General features: G+C 33.7%; 2 protein-coding genes and 1 long non-coding RNA gene across 7 annotated transcripts in view; 1 reads left to right on the top strand and 2 right to left on the bottom strand.

Annotated features, from left to right (window-relative positions):
* LOC135193526 (uncharacterized) overlaps positions 1-22,425 on the bottom strand; it is a 199,132-nt gene that overhangs the window by 9,622 nt on the left and 167,085 nt on the right. The gene's annotated exons all lie outside the window — the stretch shown is intronic.
* On the top strand, positions 468-5,234 carry LOC113393130 (scolexin B-like). The gene is made up of 6 exons (XM_026629850.2): positions 468-620; positions 1,454-1,610; positions 3,686-3,839; positions 4,117-4,269; positions 4,493-4,630; positions 5,002-5,234. The coding sequence occupies exons 1-6, from the start codon at positions 512-514 to the stop codon at positions 5,155-5,157; spliced, it is 867 nt and encodes a 288-aa protein (XP_026485635.2). The 5' UTR covers positions 468-511; the 3' UTR covers positions 5,158-5,234.
* The window catches only part of Drn (doctor no), a 22,785-nt gene continuing 8,231 nt past the window's right edge, over positions 7,872-22,425 (bottom strand). For all 5 annotated transcript variants that reach the window (XM_026629851.2, XM_064216485.1, XM_026629852.2 and 2 more), the window contains 4 exons: positions 20,579-20,903; positions 14,119-14,259; positions 10,743-10,884; positions 7,872-9,604 (listed from right to left, as the gene is read on the bottom strand). In XM_026629851.2, coding sequence (XP_026485636.1) covers positions 9,456-9,604; positions 10,743-10,884; positions 14,119-14,259; positions 20,579-20,677 — 531 coding nt within the window. In that variant the 5' untranslated portion in view covers positions 20,678-20,903 and the 3' untranslated portion in view covers positions 7,872-9,455. The remainder of the gene's footprint in view (positions 9,605-10,742; positions 10,885-14,118; positions 14,260-20,578; positions 20,904-22,425) is intronic.

Genomic DNA, 22,425 nt, shown 5'->3' with positions numbered 1-22,425 from the left:
CGACGGTGGCGACCACTTACCATAAGGTGGGTCATTTGCCATTCCGTATACATATTACATAAAAAATAGTTACCACAACAAAAATATACATAATAAGCGACTATTTAAAATAAATATATAAATACTTATTATATCTAAAAATTAAAACGACATTACCGCTTAGCAATAAAATATATGCCAACATTGTATTTTTTTTTAAATACTAGTAACTTTTTCCTGTTTTAATTTTGTTGTATTTTGTATTTATTAACCTATGCCAAATTTACATTTTCAAATACGACAAAAGTATTTAACATATTTCATTATTTAAAAAATAACGTTTTCTTAATACCCATATACATAATAACGAAAAATAATTCAACAATTACATATATACGTATTAATTAAAAAATATCGGTATATCGCATAGTATACTATACGAATAATGGTCAAGCCGTATCGTTTGACAACCCTACTACAAACGTACATATATATATTAAGATTGAGCAAGAATTCATCAGGAAAACACATCATGCCTTCGAGCGTAGTAAACGTGTTTGTTTTCTCTGCATTATTCGTGTGTAATTTCGTGCATGCGGGCGTACACGTTCACAATGTACAACCCTTCGACTATAGATCAAGTAAGTTTGTTAAATTAATAATTTTAATAAAATTTAAACACGTGATACTTTTAATAAAAAGTGATGATAAATTATAATTCTAATTTTAAGAAGTGTTAGTGCAAACAACTAGAGAAAATATTAAATGTCCATGTAATTCGTGTTTGTTTCAAACAGGTTTATAACATTTTTAAATATTATTATTGAATTTTAAAATGTCAGTACTGACCGCAACTCACCTTTGTGAATAAACAGTAACTCAAGACTGGAAGACAGAATCACGTCGTGTGAATACATAATGTAAATAAGGAAGTAATCCTTTGTCATGCGTGATTAAACACACGGCTTATTAGCCGTGTGTTTAATTAGCCGTGTCAAATAAATAGATTAGGTATTCCTAATCTATTTATTTGTGCTACCCGCACAAAGAATATAATTATGTCCTGTTGTATTTAAATGTAATTAAATGCCTTATCATGATGTACATGTGATACTATCTAAAAAAAATATATAAATTTTGACCGTGACCTGTCTTCATTATGCGGTGATAATACCAAAGATCAACGTCATTTAATAAAATATTACATTGTGTAAACATATTGCAGATTAATGTGCTTTATTCAGAATAAGATACAGTTTTAAAGCAATATATAAATTCAAATTTTATATAAAATCATAGCTACATATTTCTTGTCTCAAATAATACTCGGTGATAAAGAAAATCTGACGTGTGTAATATATTTATACAGATTTTTAACTCTTGCTTTGTTTAATCTTCTAAGTTTTAGGATTTGACATTTTAATATTTATGATTTATGCAAGATTAATTATTTAAATATTTTTATTTTTTCCAGACTTTAATTTAGATCGAAACGATATTCAAATTGTGAAAAACAAAAAAGAAAATGTACAAAGTCCTGTAAACGAACAGTTTCCCTCTGCGGTCCTCTTCGGGAGAACCTGCGGAGGTACTATCATCAGCCCCACGTGGATCCTCTCAGCTGCTCACTGGTATGTAAGCGACATAAATAAAAATTAAATCAATAATTATTATTTTGAACATAATATTGCGCCATCAATGGTATCTTTCTAGACATTTTTTAGTTTATCACATTACGACAGATGCGATTGATCACAGTATTTGACTTAGAATTAAAGTTTACATAACATAAGCTTTAAGGCGTTTGAATGAGCCGTTACAGGTTCAAATATAACGTTCTCTTGGTCTCTGTATAATTTAATAAATACATTGTATTTCGTTCATATTTATCAATAATTCGCTAGCAAGAGACGGGTACTATCAATTATTTCCTAATTTATCAACTAATATTTAACAACATAGATTGATAATACTAATTAGCTTTTTCTTCTGATCCAATTTAATGAGCGATTTAGTGTAATGTTTATAACTTGTGTCACATAGCAATGTATATAATTTGTGCCTACTATACAAACCAACGCCACTCTGATATTCTGCGGTTGTCAGAACCCATATGATATTCAAATGCGTCAATAAGTAACGCACATAAATAGTGGGGTTTTCCTTGTTTACTAGAAGCAATTATATTAATAATGTCCTGATTACTAATAACTGCTTTTATAATTAATTTAATCGTTAACCTTGTCAGTGCCCGACCATTCGGGTGCACATGTGTGTATTCGATATAAAAATCGATCCGTATGTCTGTCACAAGAGTTTGTAATCAATACTAATGAATGAAGAGACGTTTATTTTGAAAAAACTACTAAACCAAAGAAACGTCGCATTTTGAAAAACGTTTCAGTAGACATATTTGTAAGTCGCTTCGTTTCTCAGTTTCACCCAATTTTTTAAACTAAATTTAGACTGTTACTATGACATGAGTGACGCTAATTAAAAAATAAACTAAATAAATCAAATGATATTTCAAGATATTCACAGTTCGCTAGTTACTACAATCCATTCAACTAAACCAATTCGGCTGTGACTTATTAAGTAAATTAAATATTCTTTCAACCGTAACCCGAATATTGCCTAGACTCGACACAATTTACATATTGTACTTATTTAGATGGATACATTATGTTATACGAGGCTGAAATCAATGCTTAATAATAAAGCATTCTCATCTATCAGTTTGTTTACTTACCAATTTTGCAATCGATTAAACTAACTCGACATCTTACTTCCTATACTACCTATAAGTAATTTTTTACGCTCAATAGTGTTTGTTAAACAAAGTCCTACGACAAACTTCAGTTTTTTAAATATTCTCTATCGGTTTTTTATGTAGATATATAGATGATTCATTCTGGGTTTATCCGCACAGGTAATATTATCTTTAAATACCAACCTGTAACATTTATAATCGTCTCGAGTTGTAAAGTAAACGTCTCAAGGTCCACAGGTTATTATTTTATTGATTTTTACCTATAATAATAATAAAATAATACCTATATACATATAATCTTTGAATAGGTATTTCGTTTATCGATTATTCTTCATCTCACGGTTACAAAAAAATATATAGGTAGGTAATAACGAAATAGATATATTATAAATATTATACGTGCTAAAAAAATTACAAGACATTTTTATTTACAAGTTTGTGACCACCATCCCCCGCCCCCCCACTTCCTTACGTTCAAATCGTCAGATTAATGAAATAGAATTGTTCAAGTATCTAGTAATTAACCCACCTTACTTTAATTTGATGCGCTTAAATATTATTAATAGTTTCTGACGATCATTTTTTTTACTATTCTGATACTCTACCCTAGAGGTACGACCCTATAAAAAGGGCTATAAAATAATTTATGGTGGAGATACTCTTTAGGATGCAAGTAATCCCGCACTTATATTAATCAGCTGCGCTCTAGTATGTAATTCCCAAAATCCCCACCTAGGCTGGGGAGTCCAGAAGTAAGGGTACTATAATAAAAGCTTGTAATTCAAAAATTCTAATTCAATTCCCCTCACAGACAGACAGCCGCGACCGGAAGCTAGTGATATAAAATATACTGTAATAATGCCAAAATACTTTAAATTTTCCTATAGGCTTTGACTACTACTCGATATCTACTCTTCAATTTGTTTGTTTTCATAGTACGTTGTTCACCCCTGGAAGAGATGTACTCGCAGGGACTAACAATACCGAGAACGGTACTGGCCTGCGTCACAGAATTAAACGCCTTGTAGTCCATCCTCGCTTCTCAGTTGGACCCTACTGGCTGAACGCCAATCGTTTTAACATAAAACAGGTAAAAGATTTTGCAAAAGCAAAGTTAATAATAATTAACTTTAATAATTTACTTTCAAAAATACTCATATTTTTTAATCTAAATAAATTTGGAGACCTACTGTAACAAAACCATAATATGTAGGTCGATTTTTTCACACGAACACACAAAGTAACTGTGATATGTGACAAATAGACTGAATATCCTTGAAATTCATTGAAACATATGGCAGGAGGTCAAGTCTATAGTTCTATTGTACATCGTTTGTAGTTTAGTTAATGTGACCTTAATGCTACAGGTGGGAGCGCGATGGGATTTCTTGCTAGCGGAGTTAGAGAGTCCTCTTCCTTTGGACGGCAAGACTATGGTGGCGGCGGACCTGGACGATCGCGCCAGACTGCCGCCCGGCGAACAGGTCGGATATGCTGGCTTCGGCGCAGACAGACACGGAGTTAGTATCTATATTAGTTATTGTTTTACGAATAATGTAACAAACATTCTTAATCAATTGTCTTCAGATTTATCTCGTTTTAAATATTTATGAGTTTCATATTGTAGATAGAAACGATCCCTGCCTATACTTACGCTATTAATTATCTTTCTGCCGGCAACGAGATTTACATTGAAAGTGTAATGACTTCGAATAAAATACTAATGTAAAATCTTGAACACAGGGAGTGATGCGCGAAGATATGCATGCCATGGATCTGGAAATTCTTGCAGATGAAGATTGCTCCGACCTATTAGAATACGACGGTGCAGACATGATTTGCACGAAGGGCCGCGCGCCGCGGTACGACTCAGCCTGCAATGTAAGCTTATTAACTTTTTTTTTTAATTTTGAAAAAATATATTATAGCAATTTCCTAAATTGCTCCTTTGAGGTTATATCAAAGCAATACATATTTGGTATTGTTGTATTTCGCTTTGAAGGATGAGTAATCCAGCCTAGCTACAGCCACGAAGGTTTTAGTTCCTAGGGTTGGTGGCGTATTTGCGATGTTTGGGATGGTTAATATTCTGTACAGTACCAATGTCTTTGGACGGAGGTTTCTACTTACCATCAGGTGACCTATTTGCCAGTCTGCCTTTCTATTATAAATCAAAAAACTTCTTCACTTATAAACTTTTAAATAGTTCGGCTTTGAATAGCTACAAATATAAAATGTATTTTTCCTTTCAGGGTGATAGTGGCAGTGGACTCATAAGAAACGGTAAGGTTCTGGGCGTCGCCTCTTGGGTTGAGAATGATGCTCTAGAATGCAAAAACGGAGCTAGAGTAGTGTTCTCACGAGTTGCCAGCGCAAGGGATTGGATTAAGCAAGTTACGAAAGTATAAATGTTGAACTTAATTGTTATTGATAAAAATAGCTTCGATTACAGATAAAAATAAAATGTACTTATTTAGGTTAAAAATCTTAACCAAAGAATATAAATAGTTTGATACTTACTAATACATTTATATTTTATTTTAACATTAAAACTGAAAATTAATTATTTTTTCACAATATTTATATGTAAAAAACATAAAATGTTGACTGTAATCGAACAATATAAATCAAGACATTTATGTATACACTTATGAGTATGCAAATGTATTGGAAAAAATGTGAACAAGCAAAAGAAACATTCTATTGTTTTGTATGTATTTTTTTCGCAAGTTAGCATCGTAAGCCATCGTTGTGATTAGACCTTAGATCAATTAGCCTTACTTATGTGGTTGTAGTGCATCGATCTTCGATCATGAAGAATTGAAGTAAATTATATGTCAATATGCAATATGCAAATGGCAATGGCTGGTGTCGAGAGGATTAATGCACCAGAGAATAATTATAATTATGTATTACGATTATATTTACATTTTGATTTGTATATATTGATTCAAAGTTAATGTCATATGTAAATATAATAATTACAGTGTAATAATTCTAATTAGTTATAAAAGGTAGAGTTTATTCAAACAGTAATAATTACAGTAGCGACACTAAAACCGACGTCGAACAGAACCGACAGTTTTAAATATCAGTTGAATGTCCTTGATTTTAACCGACTTCACGTCGAATGAATTTGATTATTTTTTTGATGTAACATCTGTTTGTTAGTTTATAGTAGTAGGCAATTTAGTTTTTGTTAACATACTAATGTACAAATGTTGTAGTAGCTTGATATACCCACACCACGCATTTATAGTTTATACACTTTACTTTGTTTGTGTTGAATTGCAGATTGCAACGCAATCGCTAAAATACAATAATTGACATTCTGTATGAATAAATATAAGTTTACCACCGCAGTTACGATGCGGCACCATAATAGTATAATGCATTTGTACGTAACGAGTTAACTGTCTTCACAATATAATATTAAGCTAATTGTATGTTATAAGTCATAGAATGTTATTGTCAATTTTTATGTAGTCAAAAAAGTAGAAAACGATAAAAAATAATAATAATCTTATGGAAGGTATGATTTATATAGAAATCATCATACGATAGTACAAGGGACACTTCACTAGTCCACTGAAACTTGAGATTTCAGAGTAGCGATATCCCATTGGTAAATTGATGCTATCTCTCCAGAAGGGATATTCACATGTTTTGACAATTTACAATCTCGCAGGATAGTTTATAATTTAACGGTATTTACAAATTAACGGTTTAATTAAAAAAACAACTAATGAGAAAATTACTTTTATAAGGATGGTAATGTTTATTGATTGGAGTATTAATTTTGTAAGACTTATTTTTGGCCGTTTTAATGTCTTTTAAGTTTTTATTGAGATATATCTGAATGTAATATGTAGGCAGAGATGTAAGTAATGCGATTCGTAGTGTTTAGATAAATTTGCTTTTAAAGGTATTTTTCTGCGTAACTTTAAACATATAGGTTTATTAAAATATCAACTAAGTAAAATGTGTTGCAGTTCTTATTAAAATAAAATATGGTCTAAAAAAGACATTTAGGTACATATTATTTTCTATGTCAATAGTTGAAATAAATAAAAATAACACAGGATAATGTGCTAATCCAGAATCTGATTTTCATTTTGTATACAGATAATAAACAATTTTGGGAATGAATATTGTTTTTCTTAACTTTGTAATCGTTTTACCTCCGTATTGTTTTAAACTGTACGTTAATACAACAAATAGAACATTTAAAAAGTTTTTAAAGAGTTACCAGTATTCTTGTCAATAATACTCCAAAAAATTGAAAGCTTGTCTCAAAATAAGTGTAAGGAGTGGAGACGTCAAAAACTCTAGCGGCCAGTATCGAACTTGATAGCAATTTTCAAAGTATTGCCATCAACTACCATTACATTATTTGTCAAAATAGTAATTTGAAGGAGAAATATTTTTAAACATCATAACCAAAACAGAACCAGAAAATTTGGACGAAATATTCCGTTTCCAGATTTATGCGAATACATTATTAGTTGCAACTAAAGTAGTTTATAGCATAGCTAGTTTCAAAATATTGTAATAATGCTCAACAGCATCATTAACACGGTTGCACGACCATTTTCAATAATAAGTAATTACAATTTTTCGGTCAATTCAAGTGAGCATATCACATATGAAACATTAATTTTCATTTAAAAACGGCATTTTTTTTACCTCAAACTAAATTATATCAAAATTTAAGTTGAAATTTAAGTGTATGTAAATTAAGGTTAATTACGGCCTATCTACCATATTTTGTTCCTGTGTTTATTTATTATAAACAATTTGATACATTCAACATAATTAGTTAATTTTTATTTTTTAATTTAGTATAATTGAAAAGATCTATTCAAAGGTCCTGAAATTGTTCCTTTTTAAGGTTTTATATGCTACCCATTGCCCATGCCAGCCATAAATTATTCATTGTATAATTTTTCGGAGTAGTTCTCGGCGGTTAAAATAGCGACTGGTGACTAGGTTATAATTATTTCGGTTTTAAAATAATAATATTTATTGTAAATAAGATTAAGAACGGACGAACATAAAACAATATTTTATGTTGGGTTCCATACGACGAATGAATAGAGATGGTTAAATAAGAAAACAAGTGTTATGTTCCTGGAAATTTAATGACTTTAATAGAAGAATAACTAAATTAAAACAGCAAGATAGAAGAAAAAATCATTCATTATTAACATCATCTTTATCTGATTATGTTCAAGCAAAAAGACAAAAATTAATCAATGACCTAACAAAATATACAACAAAAGTCATTAAATAATTAAGTCCAACCAATCAGTTAGTCTACCGTGGACGACGACCGTAGCAGTACAAGGTATTATCTTTTTAAAATCACCACTAAAATGAACGAGTTACATAATACAACTTACAATTTTGAATAATATTGTGATTAAAAGAAAAAGCTAAATAATTCTTTCCTACTTATATAATGTGTAATAATATAAAGTGTCCACTACTTATAAATGTATAACTATCGCTTACTTTAAATTTTCACACAAAGAGCGGAACGGACGGTCGCTGCGACGCGACGCGACGCGACGCGACTCGCGCGCGCCAGTCGCGTCGCGCCGCAGGGCCCGCCGCGTGCCGACACACACCAGTCTCGCTAACTCTAGGTCACTTACGCCGAATGTTAGACAGAAAAGCGACGATTTCCCAAACCGAAACGAAAGTACTAACAATTTGAAGAGGATGTACTCGTATGTCCAGAGTGTGCGCGAGCGCCGCACGAGTCAAATGAGCAGCGTAACATCTGTACAATTTACAACTAGGCAAATATAACACGGAGGGACGAGCCACTCCCACTCGTTGAGCGTCAGCTTACGATTGTTATCTCGATATTGTGAAGCGCGCTACGCTCTCCGTTGGAATCGTAACAATGTAGCTTTTTTTGGAGTTTTACTTTTTTACAATATATAGGATTTGTTTCTATAATTAATTATATCTAATATTTACAATGGAGGTGAATGGACATATTCAGAACTCTACTTATTATATCAAAAATTAATCATGAAATTCCTACCCAAAAAACGAACATTATCTACAAATTTAATAAAACGAGATTGAGCAAATTGCATCTAGTCCTGTCCCGTCGACGCCGCAGGTGACGCTCGTGATGTCGAATGAACTTCTGAGATGTATGAAAGTAGTGTTGATAAGAATAAGACATTAAACTCGTTAGGTGAAAATCAATTTTATTTATTATATGATATTATAAACATTATTTAAGAAAAGTTTTTTTTTGTAAATAAGATTTAAAAGATTCAGTTAAAACTAGTATTTATACAAGATGCCCTAACTATGGAACGTTCAAAATAAAACTAGCCTCTACTCGCCACCGCTTCGGGAGCCGCATCCTTCGCGTTCATCTACCGGCGCCACGCGGAGCTACAATTGCCCAATCTCCTTTAAAAGCAAAGTTCTCACCACAAATTAATCTAAACATAAAACGGATCGAGCCCCCGCCTCCGCCCGCGGCAGTCGGCGCCGCCGGCGACTCGCAGGCTCGATCCGGAGTTCATACAGAGTAAATCGAAGTATGTGAGGGGCCGCCGGCGCTCGACGACCGCGACACGTTTACATATTTCCCGTTTCAAAAATAAATTGTAGAAATGATAAAGTAAAGTGTCGGTCGATCGGCGGCGGAGGCGGGCGGGGCGGGCGGGGCGGCGGCTCATATCTTGTGTATCTTCTGCGACACCACGACGGGGTTGTTGCGGCGGATCTCCTGCGCGCCCAGCTCCCGGTAGTCGAACGAGCACTCGTGCTTGTCGCTGTACCGGTGCACGGCGCAGAACAGCCCCCCGCAGCGGCACTCGAACCCTGCACAGGCACCGCGCGGTCGTACACTCACTTCATATCATGTTCTCGTCGATACTTTTATAGCACGTTATATGCACGTAAACACGTGAAAACATATTTTTTATGAATTATTCACAATTTATTATGATTGATTGATAGCGACTGCAGGTGGAATTACTTTAATCTATACTAATATTATAAACTCGAAAGTGACTCTGTCTGCCTGTCTGTCAGTCTACCTGTCTGTAGTTGTTTCACGGCCAAGCCACTCAAATTGAATTTAATGAAATTTGGTATGAAGCAAGCTTGAATTTCAAGAAAAGACATCGGCTACTTTTATGCTTGTACCTGACGATCAAACCCCAAAACCCGAGCGATGCCACCGGCGACAGCCAATACAATATAAATAATAAAAGGAATATAATTTCGGTATTGATGCGACATAAATACACAGTGAATAGACTAGTAAAACCCATTGCGGAGTGAGAGATTTAAAATGTTTCAATATTATTATATTTTATTATAACACGTACGTTCAGTAAAAATGCGACATTATAAACCAATTCAATAGACATAATAAAAGTCAAATCTACTGCTAATCACTCTATCAAAATCAATCAATCCACAGCTAAATCCTACTGGTATTAGGTGTACTTTATGTAATTCAGGATACATGCAAAATAAAACTATTAATAACTATAAATTGCAATGTTACTTGCGTCGCGTTTTAATTAAATAAATAATGATATCAATACAAAATAATGAGTTAATCTCGTTAACTACGCGGATTTTTTTGTAACGCGGTCTCTTATATGTACCCATCATTTAGTTTTCAAAGGAACAATAATGCTTTCGTGATGTAATTTCGGTCACGGCAGCCCAATCTCAAGGTAACTCTCGGCCAACTACTACATTACACGAGCGTTTGAGTAAACACAGGTGCACTAACAAGATCCATTAGGACGCGCATCTAGGCAGGATAACAATATTTATTTATAAACTAGGCTAAAAAAACCCTCATGCTCATATTTTATAAAAAATAATCATTAGTTGCAAGAGTGCATTCCAATTTGTTTCCGATTTAAAAGAGAATGCAAATATATAACTTATTTCCATTAAAAGTTAAACTATAGCCAGATAAATGAGTCGGTGCAATTACCTGTGAGGCCAACCTTCTTGCGGCAAACGGCGCATCTGTTCTTTTTCTTTTTATCCTTGCTGGGATCCTTGTCGTCGGCGTCGGTGTCCGAGGCGCCAGTGCTGGCGCCGCTCGTGCCGGCCCCACTGTCTTCTTCCAATTTCTGAAAACAATTGCAGTGCGACGTAAGTGATCGCTCTTTCGTTCATTGCATACATTAACATCGCCCCAACTATCGAATGAGTACCGGGGAATATTCAACCAACCCGTTTAAGGTTTCGTTTACTAGCATCTACTACGGAAAGATTCGATATGTTCTTTGCATTAGTGGAATTGGCCGCAGGTGTTTCCTCGTACACCGTGTTGTGACCTTCGTTGATATCTACAGTCTTCTTCGATCTCATTCCGCCGTCATCATCCTTGTGAACTTGCTGCGGCTCGTCTATGTTTAGCCTGGGACTATTGTGACCGTGCTCGGCTCTTTCAGTTCCGTCCGGCGTTGGCAGCGGCGTGCTGTCATTTATCTCGAGGGCCAGGCGTTTATTTTCGAAACTTTTCGACCGAGTCGCGCCGCTACCCTGGCTCAGGGCGGAGTTTTGGCTGTTGTTACTAGATTTACTATTTCGTCGAATAGCTTTTTTCAAAATTCTCTTCCCCTTTGATTCTTTTTTATTAGGGTCACTTTCCATTATTTATTACTTTATTAACATTTTCACTGCAATAAATATAATTTTACTACTTTATTGCGGCATGTATCAAATCTAAAATCTGCATGGCAACTTCGTCAATACACTTTACCGGACTATAATACATAATATTGGGTATGAATGTCCAGCATATTTATAATTTTATTTATCGGAAATGATAATAACATTTACATTTTTATTTTCTTTGATATTTTAAAATGATCTTCAAAAAATATATATTTATTTTTGACAAGCTTGACTTTATAAAATGTTTGTATGACAAATATTTATTTAAAAGCCATCTGTCAGTTTATCGAGTGCCAGTATCGGTTTATTTATTGCATAAAGTGTACACATGCCTGTCACCCTACAATCCGGTACCGCCAACATTCAATGCAAGTTCGAACTTTCTCGTTTATTACATCGATAATGTGAACACTGAACATTGGTTCATAGAATCCTATCAGTCTGTATCGTGTACACACTTTACGGACAACATATCCTTCATATCCTTCCGCATATCTCACTCGCTCTCAAATGCTCACTACGTCGCAGAAAGGTCTCAGTAGTGAACCAAAAACGCCCGTATCCATGTAAGAAACCAGTTTGTTGTCTGGTATTGTAAACTGTTGGGAACATCGTTACTAAGTGAGAATTGTAATGTGCGGGAGCATCTGGCTAATTAATACATGTATATTGTGTAGTGCTGCTGCGTTGAATATTCAACCAACGACCGCTCGACAAGGTCGCCATATTAGTTACATAAGAGTGCGTTATATGCATTTGGCTCTAATTGCAAATTTATAAGGACCTTGTGTTGCACACCTGATAGAAACCACCAAGGAGGCGTTGTCTTATGAAATCATACAGACTCGTTTGCCAAAGAATGTTCTATACTTTTCAATTACGATCATTCATTGTAAGTAGTAATACGCAGAGCTAGACAGATGTTCTATTACCCGATGTTTCCTGATATTTGTATAATAATTAGTCTTATTTATTATATAAGCTTATTTATTACTTAAAGTTGTTAAATCTCGAGAACACTTGGCTTCAATAACATATTAATTATATTTCTAATTCTTCCTTTGTGTAAAAATTGTGCTATAAATATATATATATATATATATATATATTTTCTTATATAAGATAAGAATAGCGGACAAAAATCTTACCTGTGATGCCATTCGACCATCAACCAAGTACGCCAGCACCATATACAAAATTCAGATCGCTTAATAAATATTTGCAATCATGTGATAACATTAATAGCATTATCTTTAATTATATACTTTATCAGTGTCATTATTAAATCTAATTCGAACGTATAATATTTGTTTTACGAACAGAATTAAGTTTAATATTTTTCTACTCTTTGTGATAAAATTTATTAAGCGAATTCATATCGCATACACATTTGGAACGCCTCCTCATAAACTCTTCCCTGAGATCAATAGACGGATCTATTGAGGCTACAAACATCTGTAAATACGAAAATGTTATTCGTCTTTTGTTTCGGTGTAGTTGTCGGTATAAGGATTAATAAACTTCTTTGAATACGTTTTCTCATAAATTGTATGACAGCAGAGTATTTATATCTTGCTCAAATAATACATTAAAGACAATGATATGTTCACACAAATGAGTCGTACACAAGAGAATTGTTTCCCGCGTAGCGTGAATCACCTCAAATCATACCAACACTCAGGAAATGGGTCACAAAGACACACACGAGCAAAATTAATTGCTATTTTATTCACTAACGCATTTCTAATTTTAACTTATTTTTATATTATACATTTTTCACATTTTGCCATTTCACTCTGATTGGTTAAATATTAGAAATATTTATTTTCCACTTCTAACACATTACGACGGGGAGGATGGGAGTATTAAGTGCCTCCACGAGTGCAAAGCGTCAAGTTATAATTCAAGCTATTCATAACTTATATTTATGTCTACTTGTTACTCTATATAATTTTAATCATTGTATAACTCTTCTGTATAGCAAATGTGTACTATTTTATCTATATAAGCTGTTCAAGAAATTAACTTCAAATAAGAGTGATGATGAAGAATGATTTATTTTATTAATTTATGAGCTCAACAACGCTGGTCGTATTATGTTACTCAGCGAACTCATTCCCACATGTTTGTTAATTTAAATATATATGGACCTGCATTACGACTAAAATAGGCGCGTCTCGTGTGCTCTCAATGTCAGATGACACGATGACATGTCAATGCAATGGCCACGGTCCATGGATGGTACTTATTTATTATTTGTAATGATGCTGATTGAGACACGGGTAACTTTAGCAGTTAAGCGTGACATGATATACAATATCTGTCTAAGGATACGTCTGATGATTCCGCGCATTGCTCGATCGAATACTTTAGAGTTTTAGTGATTTAGCAAATGTATTCAACGCGTTTCATTTATTTATTTTATAGACAAATTTGAATTTGAAGAATCTTGAAAGTTTCTATAAGTAAAAAACTGTAAGTGTTTCAAATATTACTGTTTGATTAAATAGTTAACTCTCGGCTCAAAATCAGCACATACGGTATAAAGAATGACTCACTTAGACTAAAATGATTTAGATTCAAAAGTGAACCAAACAGTATTTACTAAATATAAGACATAGTTGTAATTGTAACGTTGTGCAACTTGTGGTGTAGTACAAATAAATATGTAAATAAGGCCTCACGTCTGTGTGTTGCTGCGGCTGCGCGGGCAGAGCGGGCACGGTGGGCGCGGCGGCCGCGAGCGGCGTGGGCGCGGCCACGAACGACGTCGACACTGCTGACGGCGTCGTCGCTGGCGGCTGCTGCTTCTTTTTTAACGCTTCCTGAAAATTTGGAGCAATCGATTATGTAGATGTATAGATTAAATTAATATCATAGATATCTGGAATACAACGATAAACATATTTTTAACAATACTCTATAATAATAATATTCAAATATGCATTCACCCAAAATCAAAGTCGAGACAATTTGGCCCCGATTTCTTGGCACGGGGAGAAAACAGAAATTAAAGTTTTTTTTTTATTTAACAATTGCTACATAATAAATATAACTTATTAATAACCATTGGGCACCTTTCTGTTATTTCTATTCTAAAAATGCTCGTACCATTTTTATTTCTTTTTATGTTACATGTGGCTAACGAGCAGGAGACTAACCTGATGGAAAGTGACTACCACCGCCCATGGACATATTATGCAACATCGCGGGCCTGCAGATGGTTGCCGGCCTTTAAGAAACGTACGTGTGTACGTTATTTTCTTGAAGGTTCCCAAGTCGTATCGGTTCTGAAAAACCTCCAATGAAAGCTGGTTCCACAGAGTGGTTGTGCGAGGCAGAAAATGCTTTAGAATCGCGCTGTTGTGGATTTTCGGACCTCTAGGTCTATCATGTATATGGCTAGCAATTATATCTCCTAATAATGACAAAATATACGACGGACGTACTTGGAACAACTTGACTTAACATGGAACTTTACATATCTATCTAGAAACTATGATATGATGTCAAAGTTTTGAATTAATCGATAAAGACTTTTTTGCAGTAAGCCGGACACAAACGAACAAAATCGACCTTTTTATATTTAGATTTCAACGACCTCAAAGAACATGACCAAAACAAAACATTTAAAATATAAATACTTCGTGTATTAATTTAAGGTAATATTTTTAAGTATTTATATAAAGACACTTGAACTACTCTATGTTAGTTCACTCGAACTACTGTCTGTTAGTTCGAGTTCGTTACTTTAAGAGACGTATTCACATTCGTTTTTCACTACACGCACATTAATCTTCTATTTATCTTTAGTTAGTTTACAGCTCCGCTGCGCAATCTCATTAATTCAATGAGGAAACGGTTATGGTGACGTTAGTAGGCATCTACATCAGAATCAATTTTCAAACGTGGGCCAAATTTAAATACGACGCCAAACTTTAGTTACTTAAACTGAGTGTGAAAGTAGTTTGACGATTTATACGTACGTCATTTGGTTTATTAGATGTTACTGCTGATTCTTTTATACCATTTGTTGTCTCTTTCTAACGTTTGGGTAGAGAGGGGATAGCAATACCTAGTTCTCTCAAATTATTTTACTTATGAGATTCAGCAACTGCCCAACCGTAGTAAGCATGCGATCGTAAGTGCAACACAAAATCCAATAAAAACGTAATTATTTTATAGACTTGTACAACCTTCTTTAATAGCTTGATTGTTTTTCTAGAATATTATAATTGTAAGAAATTTAAGACAAGCAAATAACTGTCAAGTTATAATATCATTTCATTGTATAAAAACTTTTAAAAAGGAAATTTTAATATTTACGAGCAACTACTCCGCATATTTGGTATATATACTAAACCGACTCCCAATAACTCTATTGGTTATTTTTTTATTTCACTGACTCAATGATAATATATCAACTAGGACGTGTTACGTTTATGAGCTAAACTTCGCTTTGTATTAAAGAATATGAGACATCGCCCACAGTCGTACGTCGGTCAACACGCGCAACGCAAGAATGTCATTCGTCAACTTCCGTATTAATACATAGCGGTGTGCACTGTGGATTTCAGGCTTATAATGACGGTATAATAAACGCATTGTTATTAATAAAGGATAGAATGAAAAATTAGAAATATCTGTTTATGAGTTATTGTTCATATCAATTTCAATAAATGTAATTACGTAATAAACTTGACATCACGTTTATTTTTCTCATTCGTTTAGGTTAAGGAAAATAACTGCGCTATTTGAAGTGCACTGAAATATTGAATAGGGGTTATGTAAGATTCACACCGTCACTGCCAACGTCCATACTAGTGGCTATTGTCAAATTATTTATTACGAAATAAACAATTAATGGTATTATCCCGATCTAAATCCAATGTATTTTATTCAAGTATTCCTCATGATTTACAGATTTAAATGACCATACATGACGACATTCTTAATGAGTTTTGAGTTTAAATTTGAATGATTAACAATAGAATAATTTGCGTATAGTGTATATGTTTATTATGTTATTAGTAGGATACTAATGCTATTACTTTTTGAAATAATACCCTTATATACAACACAAATGAGTGTTCACTTATAATTTCAGTCTGTTAATATACAAAAAGAATAACTTAACTTTTCAACAACCGCCAAGCCGAAATTGAAGAGATTAGAAGTCCTGGGACAGTGACGAAATAGATGTCACTTTTTTTTAGTTAATATTATTATCAAAAATGATCTCTATTATTGGGACCCCGGTATTGAAGCCCGGTTATATATACAAGTTATGACCGACTACGGCTACTAATGGCGAAATACGAATTCAAGACCCAGTATTTATAATAAAGGTATAAATTATTAGTAATAACTTGTTCTATGTCTTTATGTTTGTTGCCCATAGGATAATCACCTGTCAGATTCATTGTTTGGTTAAGCTTACTACATTAAACTTATCAAAGGAAATTGTAAATATTAAAAAAGTATTTAAGAAAGTCTACCAAGTTTATTAAAGCTTCTTAAACTTTTTAGAAAAACAGACAAAATAATTTGTTTTATTTAAACTTAACAACGTTATCGACTATCGTATCATAAACTTGTTCCGAGGCTGATTTGGATAATAACTTACTCCGTGGCTGTAATGCATATTCGTTACACTGAAAAGAAGCTAATTCCTTAGCATCTCAAACTATTTCTTTACCACTGATGAACTAATTTTTTGTACTAGGTATAGCAAAATATGACGAATTTAGCAACTATCGGTTAAAAAATGATCGCGGTGTGTTATCTTAAATTATCTCGATTGTTTTTAGCAAATCATAGAACTCCATTTAAATTACATACTCGTTACATATACTGAAAGAGGCCGACTTTTCTGTCGATGAAAAGAAAATCACATTATGTAATTTAAATAAAAATAGATTGGAGCAGAAATTATGTTGTTTAGGGTAAGGAAAATATAATTTTAGCATAAAATAAAAAATACTACTGTTTTTACAAAAGGTTTTTTAGCAATGTCTTTAAAAATAAAACATGGAAATGTTGGTATTCATCGCCGAGCACGAGATGTATACACAAATTAAACACATGAAATTCAGTGGTGCTTGCCTGGGTTTGAACCCGAAATCATCGGTTAAGATGGACGCGTTCTAACCCCTGGGCCATTTCGGCACATGTATATAAAATTACATAAAGGTACATGATAATCAGATCGCACTGACACTGAAATGTGTATCACCATTACAATAAACACTCTGTGAGATCCAAAACTAAATACCGATCACGCTGCCAATTGTAATCAGCAGTTAGAACTGAATTGCGTAATCTGCAGTCAGCACGTATAGAATCACAACAAGCTATTATCACAAGTGTATGAACTACAGCAATTACCTATCTACTACGACAGGATAGGCACATTTACTCAGATCACTGGCTTTTTAAAACTAACCGTAACTTATTATGGACGTTTAGCAGTTGTTTAGTTATACGATGATATATGTCAGCATTGATTTGATTATCGAAATAAGAAAACAACATTGATTAACCAATCATTGTAATAACATTTAGGGGTGAATCCGTTAGTGTCTAGATTCTGTATATAACTTTACATTTATTTTATACCAACATTACCCGTAATTTTATTCACAGAGGGATTTCCAATAATTAAATCTTATAAGCACTCTCAAGGTTCTAAATTATTATTGTACTTATAACCATCACAGGGTTAACGATGTGACTATAGATTAATTACTGGTAGCTAGATGCGTTTTGACTATACAAACACACAATAATGTTTAATGCATAAAACTTACATCAGATATATCGTGTAAAATAATGCCTAGTAAATGAATACATAATTAAATACAAGCAAAAATGATTACTATTAGGTTGGCAACTGAGTGATTGCCGATTTTGTGGGCAGGTAGACTTTCTTTTATTTTCTTAACGTGGTCAAAACATCTAACCTAAATTTTTGTCGTATTGTTTGGACTTGGAAAAAATATATCGATTAGTGCTTAAGTTTTGTTTTATCCCAATTAAAAAATGGAAGAACAGGACGTGCACTTCAGACATATTTAATTGTATTACTTCCGAAAAGGCAAGAACGCATCGCAGGCACAAAAGAAGTTCTGTGCCGAATATAGAAATGAAGCCTTGTCAAAAAAAGCAGTGTCGAAATTGGTTTGCCAGATTTCGTTGTGGTGATTTTTCATTGAAAAATGCTCAACGATCTGGCCGTCCAGTCGAAGTCGATGAAACCCATATCAAGGCCATTATTGATTCCGATCTTCATAGCACAACACGTAACAATGCAGAGAAGCTTAATGTATCGCATATATGCATAAAAGATAATAAAAATGCTAGGTTATGTCAAGAAACTCGATTTATGGATCTCTCACCTGCTTAAGGAAATTCATTTGACGCAACGCATTAGCATCTGTGATTCGCTTCTGAAAAGCATCGAAATGAATCCATTTCTGAAAAACCTAATTACTGACGACGAAAAGTGGATAGTTCAGAACAACGTTAATCAGAAGAGATGATGGATGATGCAAGGTGAACTAGCCCAAACGGCATCAAAAGTAAAGATTCATCAAAAAAAAGATTATGCTGTCAGTCTGGTGGGATTATAAAGGAATTTTGTACTTTGAACTCATGCCTCAAAACCAAACGATCAATTCAAACGTGTATGCTCAACAACTCGCCAAACTGAACGAAGCAATTCAAGAAAAGCGGCCGGCACTGTCAAATTGTAGTGGTGTTGTTTTCACCATGATAACGCAAAGCCCCCCACGTCTATGGTCACTCATCAATAATTATTGGAACTGGGTAGCGATGTTTTATCACATCCACCGTATAGCTCTGATCTTGCGCCTTCAGATTACCATCTGTTTCGTTCTATGCAGAACTCTTTAAATGGAAAATTTTTTATAACGCTGATGATATTATATCACATTTAATTCAGTTTTTTGATAGCAAAGTTCAGAAATTTTATGAACGTGGAATTTTTACACTGCCACAAGGATGGCAAAGGGTCATCGACAAGAACGGACAGTATTTAATTTAATAAAGTTATATTTAGAAACAAAAATTTTGAATTTTCTTTCTTATTTGAAATTGGCAATCACTTAGTTGCCAACCATATAGAACTATTGAAGAAAGAAGTGTGGACCGTACTGAGTAAGGAGTTTTTCATTGAACCGGAAAGCTCAGAAAAGCCCAAAGTATAAAAATACGCTAAGTTATTAACTTACTTCCGAAAAAGATAAGATTTTTGGAAGTTTATAGTACATTTGAAGTCACAAGCTCACTAAATACAACCAAATCATTGCCAACAAAAAAAGATTTTCAAATATTAGGTTATTGACCTCAAAAAACAAAACATTAAAGAATCAAGCCAATTATGTGGGCGTATTAAATACATTTATCTAAGTTTAATTGATGATCAAATATATATCATTTAGTTGGGAGTAAATTTACTTTTCACTTTGAACACATTTTAAACTTGAAGAGAAATAATAAAATTAAGGAGTCGTATTTTTTAAGAATACATATATCTATATATCTTCAATGTTATGCTACTTGAATTGTTGTCTTTATAATCAATTCGAAAATTCCACTGATCACCAAGGAATACACAGTTATATTGTACTTACCAACGTTTTCAGAATATATTTTACTTGTTAATATATTTCTATAGCCTATTCCAACCACAAAAGATCACAAGCTTTATAAACAACAGAGATCTTAAATAATCTGTAATATTCATTACAGATTTGCGAAAAAATTACGTTTTAAATATAAATAAATAAATATTGGACAACATCACATACATTACTCTGATCCCAATGTAAGTAGCTAAAGCACTTGTGAACACGTTTTGAACATAGACAAAGCTGTTATCAGAGCTTTGGGAGTAAAATTAAATTGGATATAGGAAAATTTTTATATTTCAAATAAAGGTATATTAATCAAGAACTATTAATAGTTTTCAATATAGCCGAGCTATTAGTAAATTGTATGGAATACGTAAATCTAAGGTTTGTTTAGCTTTATTTTTTCTTCGATTGGAATAGGCTACACGTTGTTCTCGTTTGAAAAAAGAGCGAGTTGTATGTGAGTTAGTATGAAAAAAATTAAATTTACCTTAAAGCAAACTGAACATAGTCCGTCTGTAGAGGGATTTCCGTAAAACCCGCAGCCTGAACGGCACAGAGCCTCCATGGGATTCGACTCTCGCTCCATAGTTCCACGGTAATTTCACTTTTAACGATAACAAAAGTCAAGAGTACGATTGCACTATCAGTATATTGCACTTGTTTTTAACACAAAGTTCACAGTAATCACAGTACAATGCACTTGGAGACGTTATAATTCAGGCGTAGATATTTCTGGCTCGCAGTGTATGCGGTCAGCGGCTCTTTTAGCCGTCGAGCTGCTACTTCTTTCTGTGTCAGGATCGTAAAGGGCCCTGGAACAAGTAATTACTTTTAATTCGTCGTTAAATTGCATATTCGCACCACCCATTAATTATAGCAATAATAATAATTTTTAAATTCAAAGAAATAAACAAGTATGACACATACTGCGCACGCATATAGAAAGTGGTATCTAAACAACGAGCGATTTCGTAGAGGCAAAACATAATATGCATAACGACAGGTTTGCATAACAAGAGAGAGCTACGGCCAAAGTGGAACGAGCCCGCGAACGCGCCGCGCGCCCCGCGTCAAGGTCCTCTGGCAACTTCCACCAACTAGCAGCTGTGATAAAACTTCATCCGACCATAAACTCGCCTTCGAATATTGCCTTTCTTATAACCACTTTATTAAGGTAAAAAATAAACTCAAAGAAGCATTATGCATTACACATAATGTACATCTTGCGAATCTATACTAGAAAAAAAATCTAATTGTTTCCGAAGTTTTATATTTTATTTATTCACACATATTAACAATTATAAACGCACTAAGATTTATATTTTCGGACATTAACAATAGTTTTATTATAGTTTTAAGGTATAGTAATTTTTAGTTCAATAAATAAATCAAATACATAACTCCGATTCAATTAATGATATTGCGACATGATACTAAACGTAAAACTAGCAACTAAAAGACATTGGTATGACGATACTGAAAGAGTTTTCTAAATATATTTTTTCTATATTCGAGAAGAAAGGAGCACTGAGCGTGCACTAATTATTAGTATCGTGATATTAACGAAAGTGATGGTGAGTATCGAGCGAGGTCGTTACACCGGTGGCCAGCACTCCGCAGTCGGGTAAGTCATCGACCGGCCTGAACAGATCGTAGGGGTGCACGTAGTTCTTTCCATACTCTGAACGACGCCCGCGCATGCAATGCGTCACGACTAACGCTACACGTGTCCATAGCTCGGCTCGAAGTCCACGTTATATGACGCGGCATGCGCCTTATGAATACGCATTTCAAACTCTTCTTGTCTACGCTTCACTTTAAAAATAGCGTGAAAGCGCAGTTATATGTATATGCTAATAAATATTTAACAACGCAATTCGACTTGTTTGAGAGTTAGATATCAAAATGATTGTCTGTTATTTCATTTTACAAGCAAAACATCACGGTGTCAACTATAAAATTGTTTATTATCTACTGAATTCGTATCTCATGGTGCGATCCCACGTAACGCATTCGAAGTATCAACAAGTGGTTTTATACGTTGATACGACTAATTCAGGCCAGGGTCGACCACTGAGGAACAGTAGAGTTGCCACAAATGTTCAAAATATATATCGTAATAATAACTTAAACAGTAGTTAATTAATGTATTTGTACAATCGAACTTTATGCTATAAGTTAGTATTATATTATACATTAAATTGTCTATAAAATTGTAAATTTTGTTGTAACATTGATGTGAAACAACTGTGTCAAGGTGTCCGACGATTAACGATTGCAACAATTATTTACTTGCAAAATTAATCTACACAAAAAACTTAACTGTATTAGGCT

The sequence above is a fragment of the Vanessa tameamea genome, chromosome 12 (assembly GCF_037043105.1).
Source record: "Vanessa tameamea isolate UH-Manoa-2023 chromosome 12, ilVanTame1 primary haplotype, whole genome shotgun sequence".
Taxonomy (NCBI): domain Eukaryota; kingdom Metazoa; phylum Arthropoda; class Insecta; order Lepidoptera; family Nymphalidae; genus Vanessa; species Vanessa tameamea.
The sequence above is the reverse complement of the archived record's forward strand: the minus strand, read 5'-3'. Positions and strand labels throughout refer to the sequence as shown.

Excerpts from the sequence above, each read along its gene's own strand:
- LOC113393130 (XM_026629850.2), top strand. The coding sequence starts at position 512 with ATGCCTTCGAGCGTAGTAAACGTGTTTGTTTTCTCTGCATTATTCGTG. Across the intron at positions 3,840-4,116 it reads ATCGTTTTAACATAAAACAG|GTGGGAGCGCGATGGGATTT; the intron begins GTAAAAGATTTT and ends TTAATGCTACAG. Across the intron at positions 4,631-5,001 it reads GGTACGACTCAGCCTGCAAT|GGTGATAGTGGCAGTGGACT; the intron begins GTAAGCTTATTA and ends TTTTCCTTTCAG.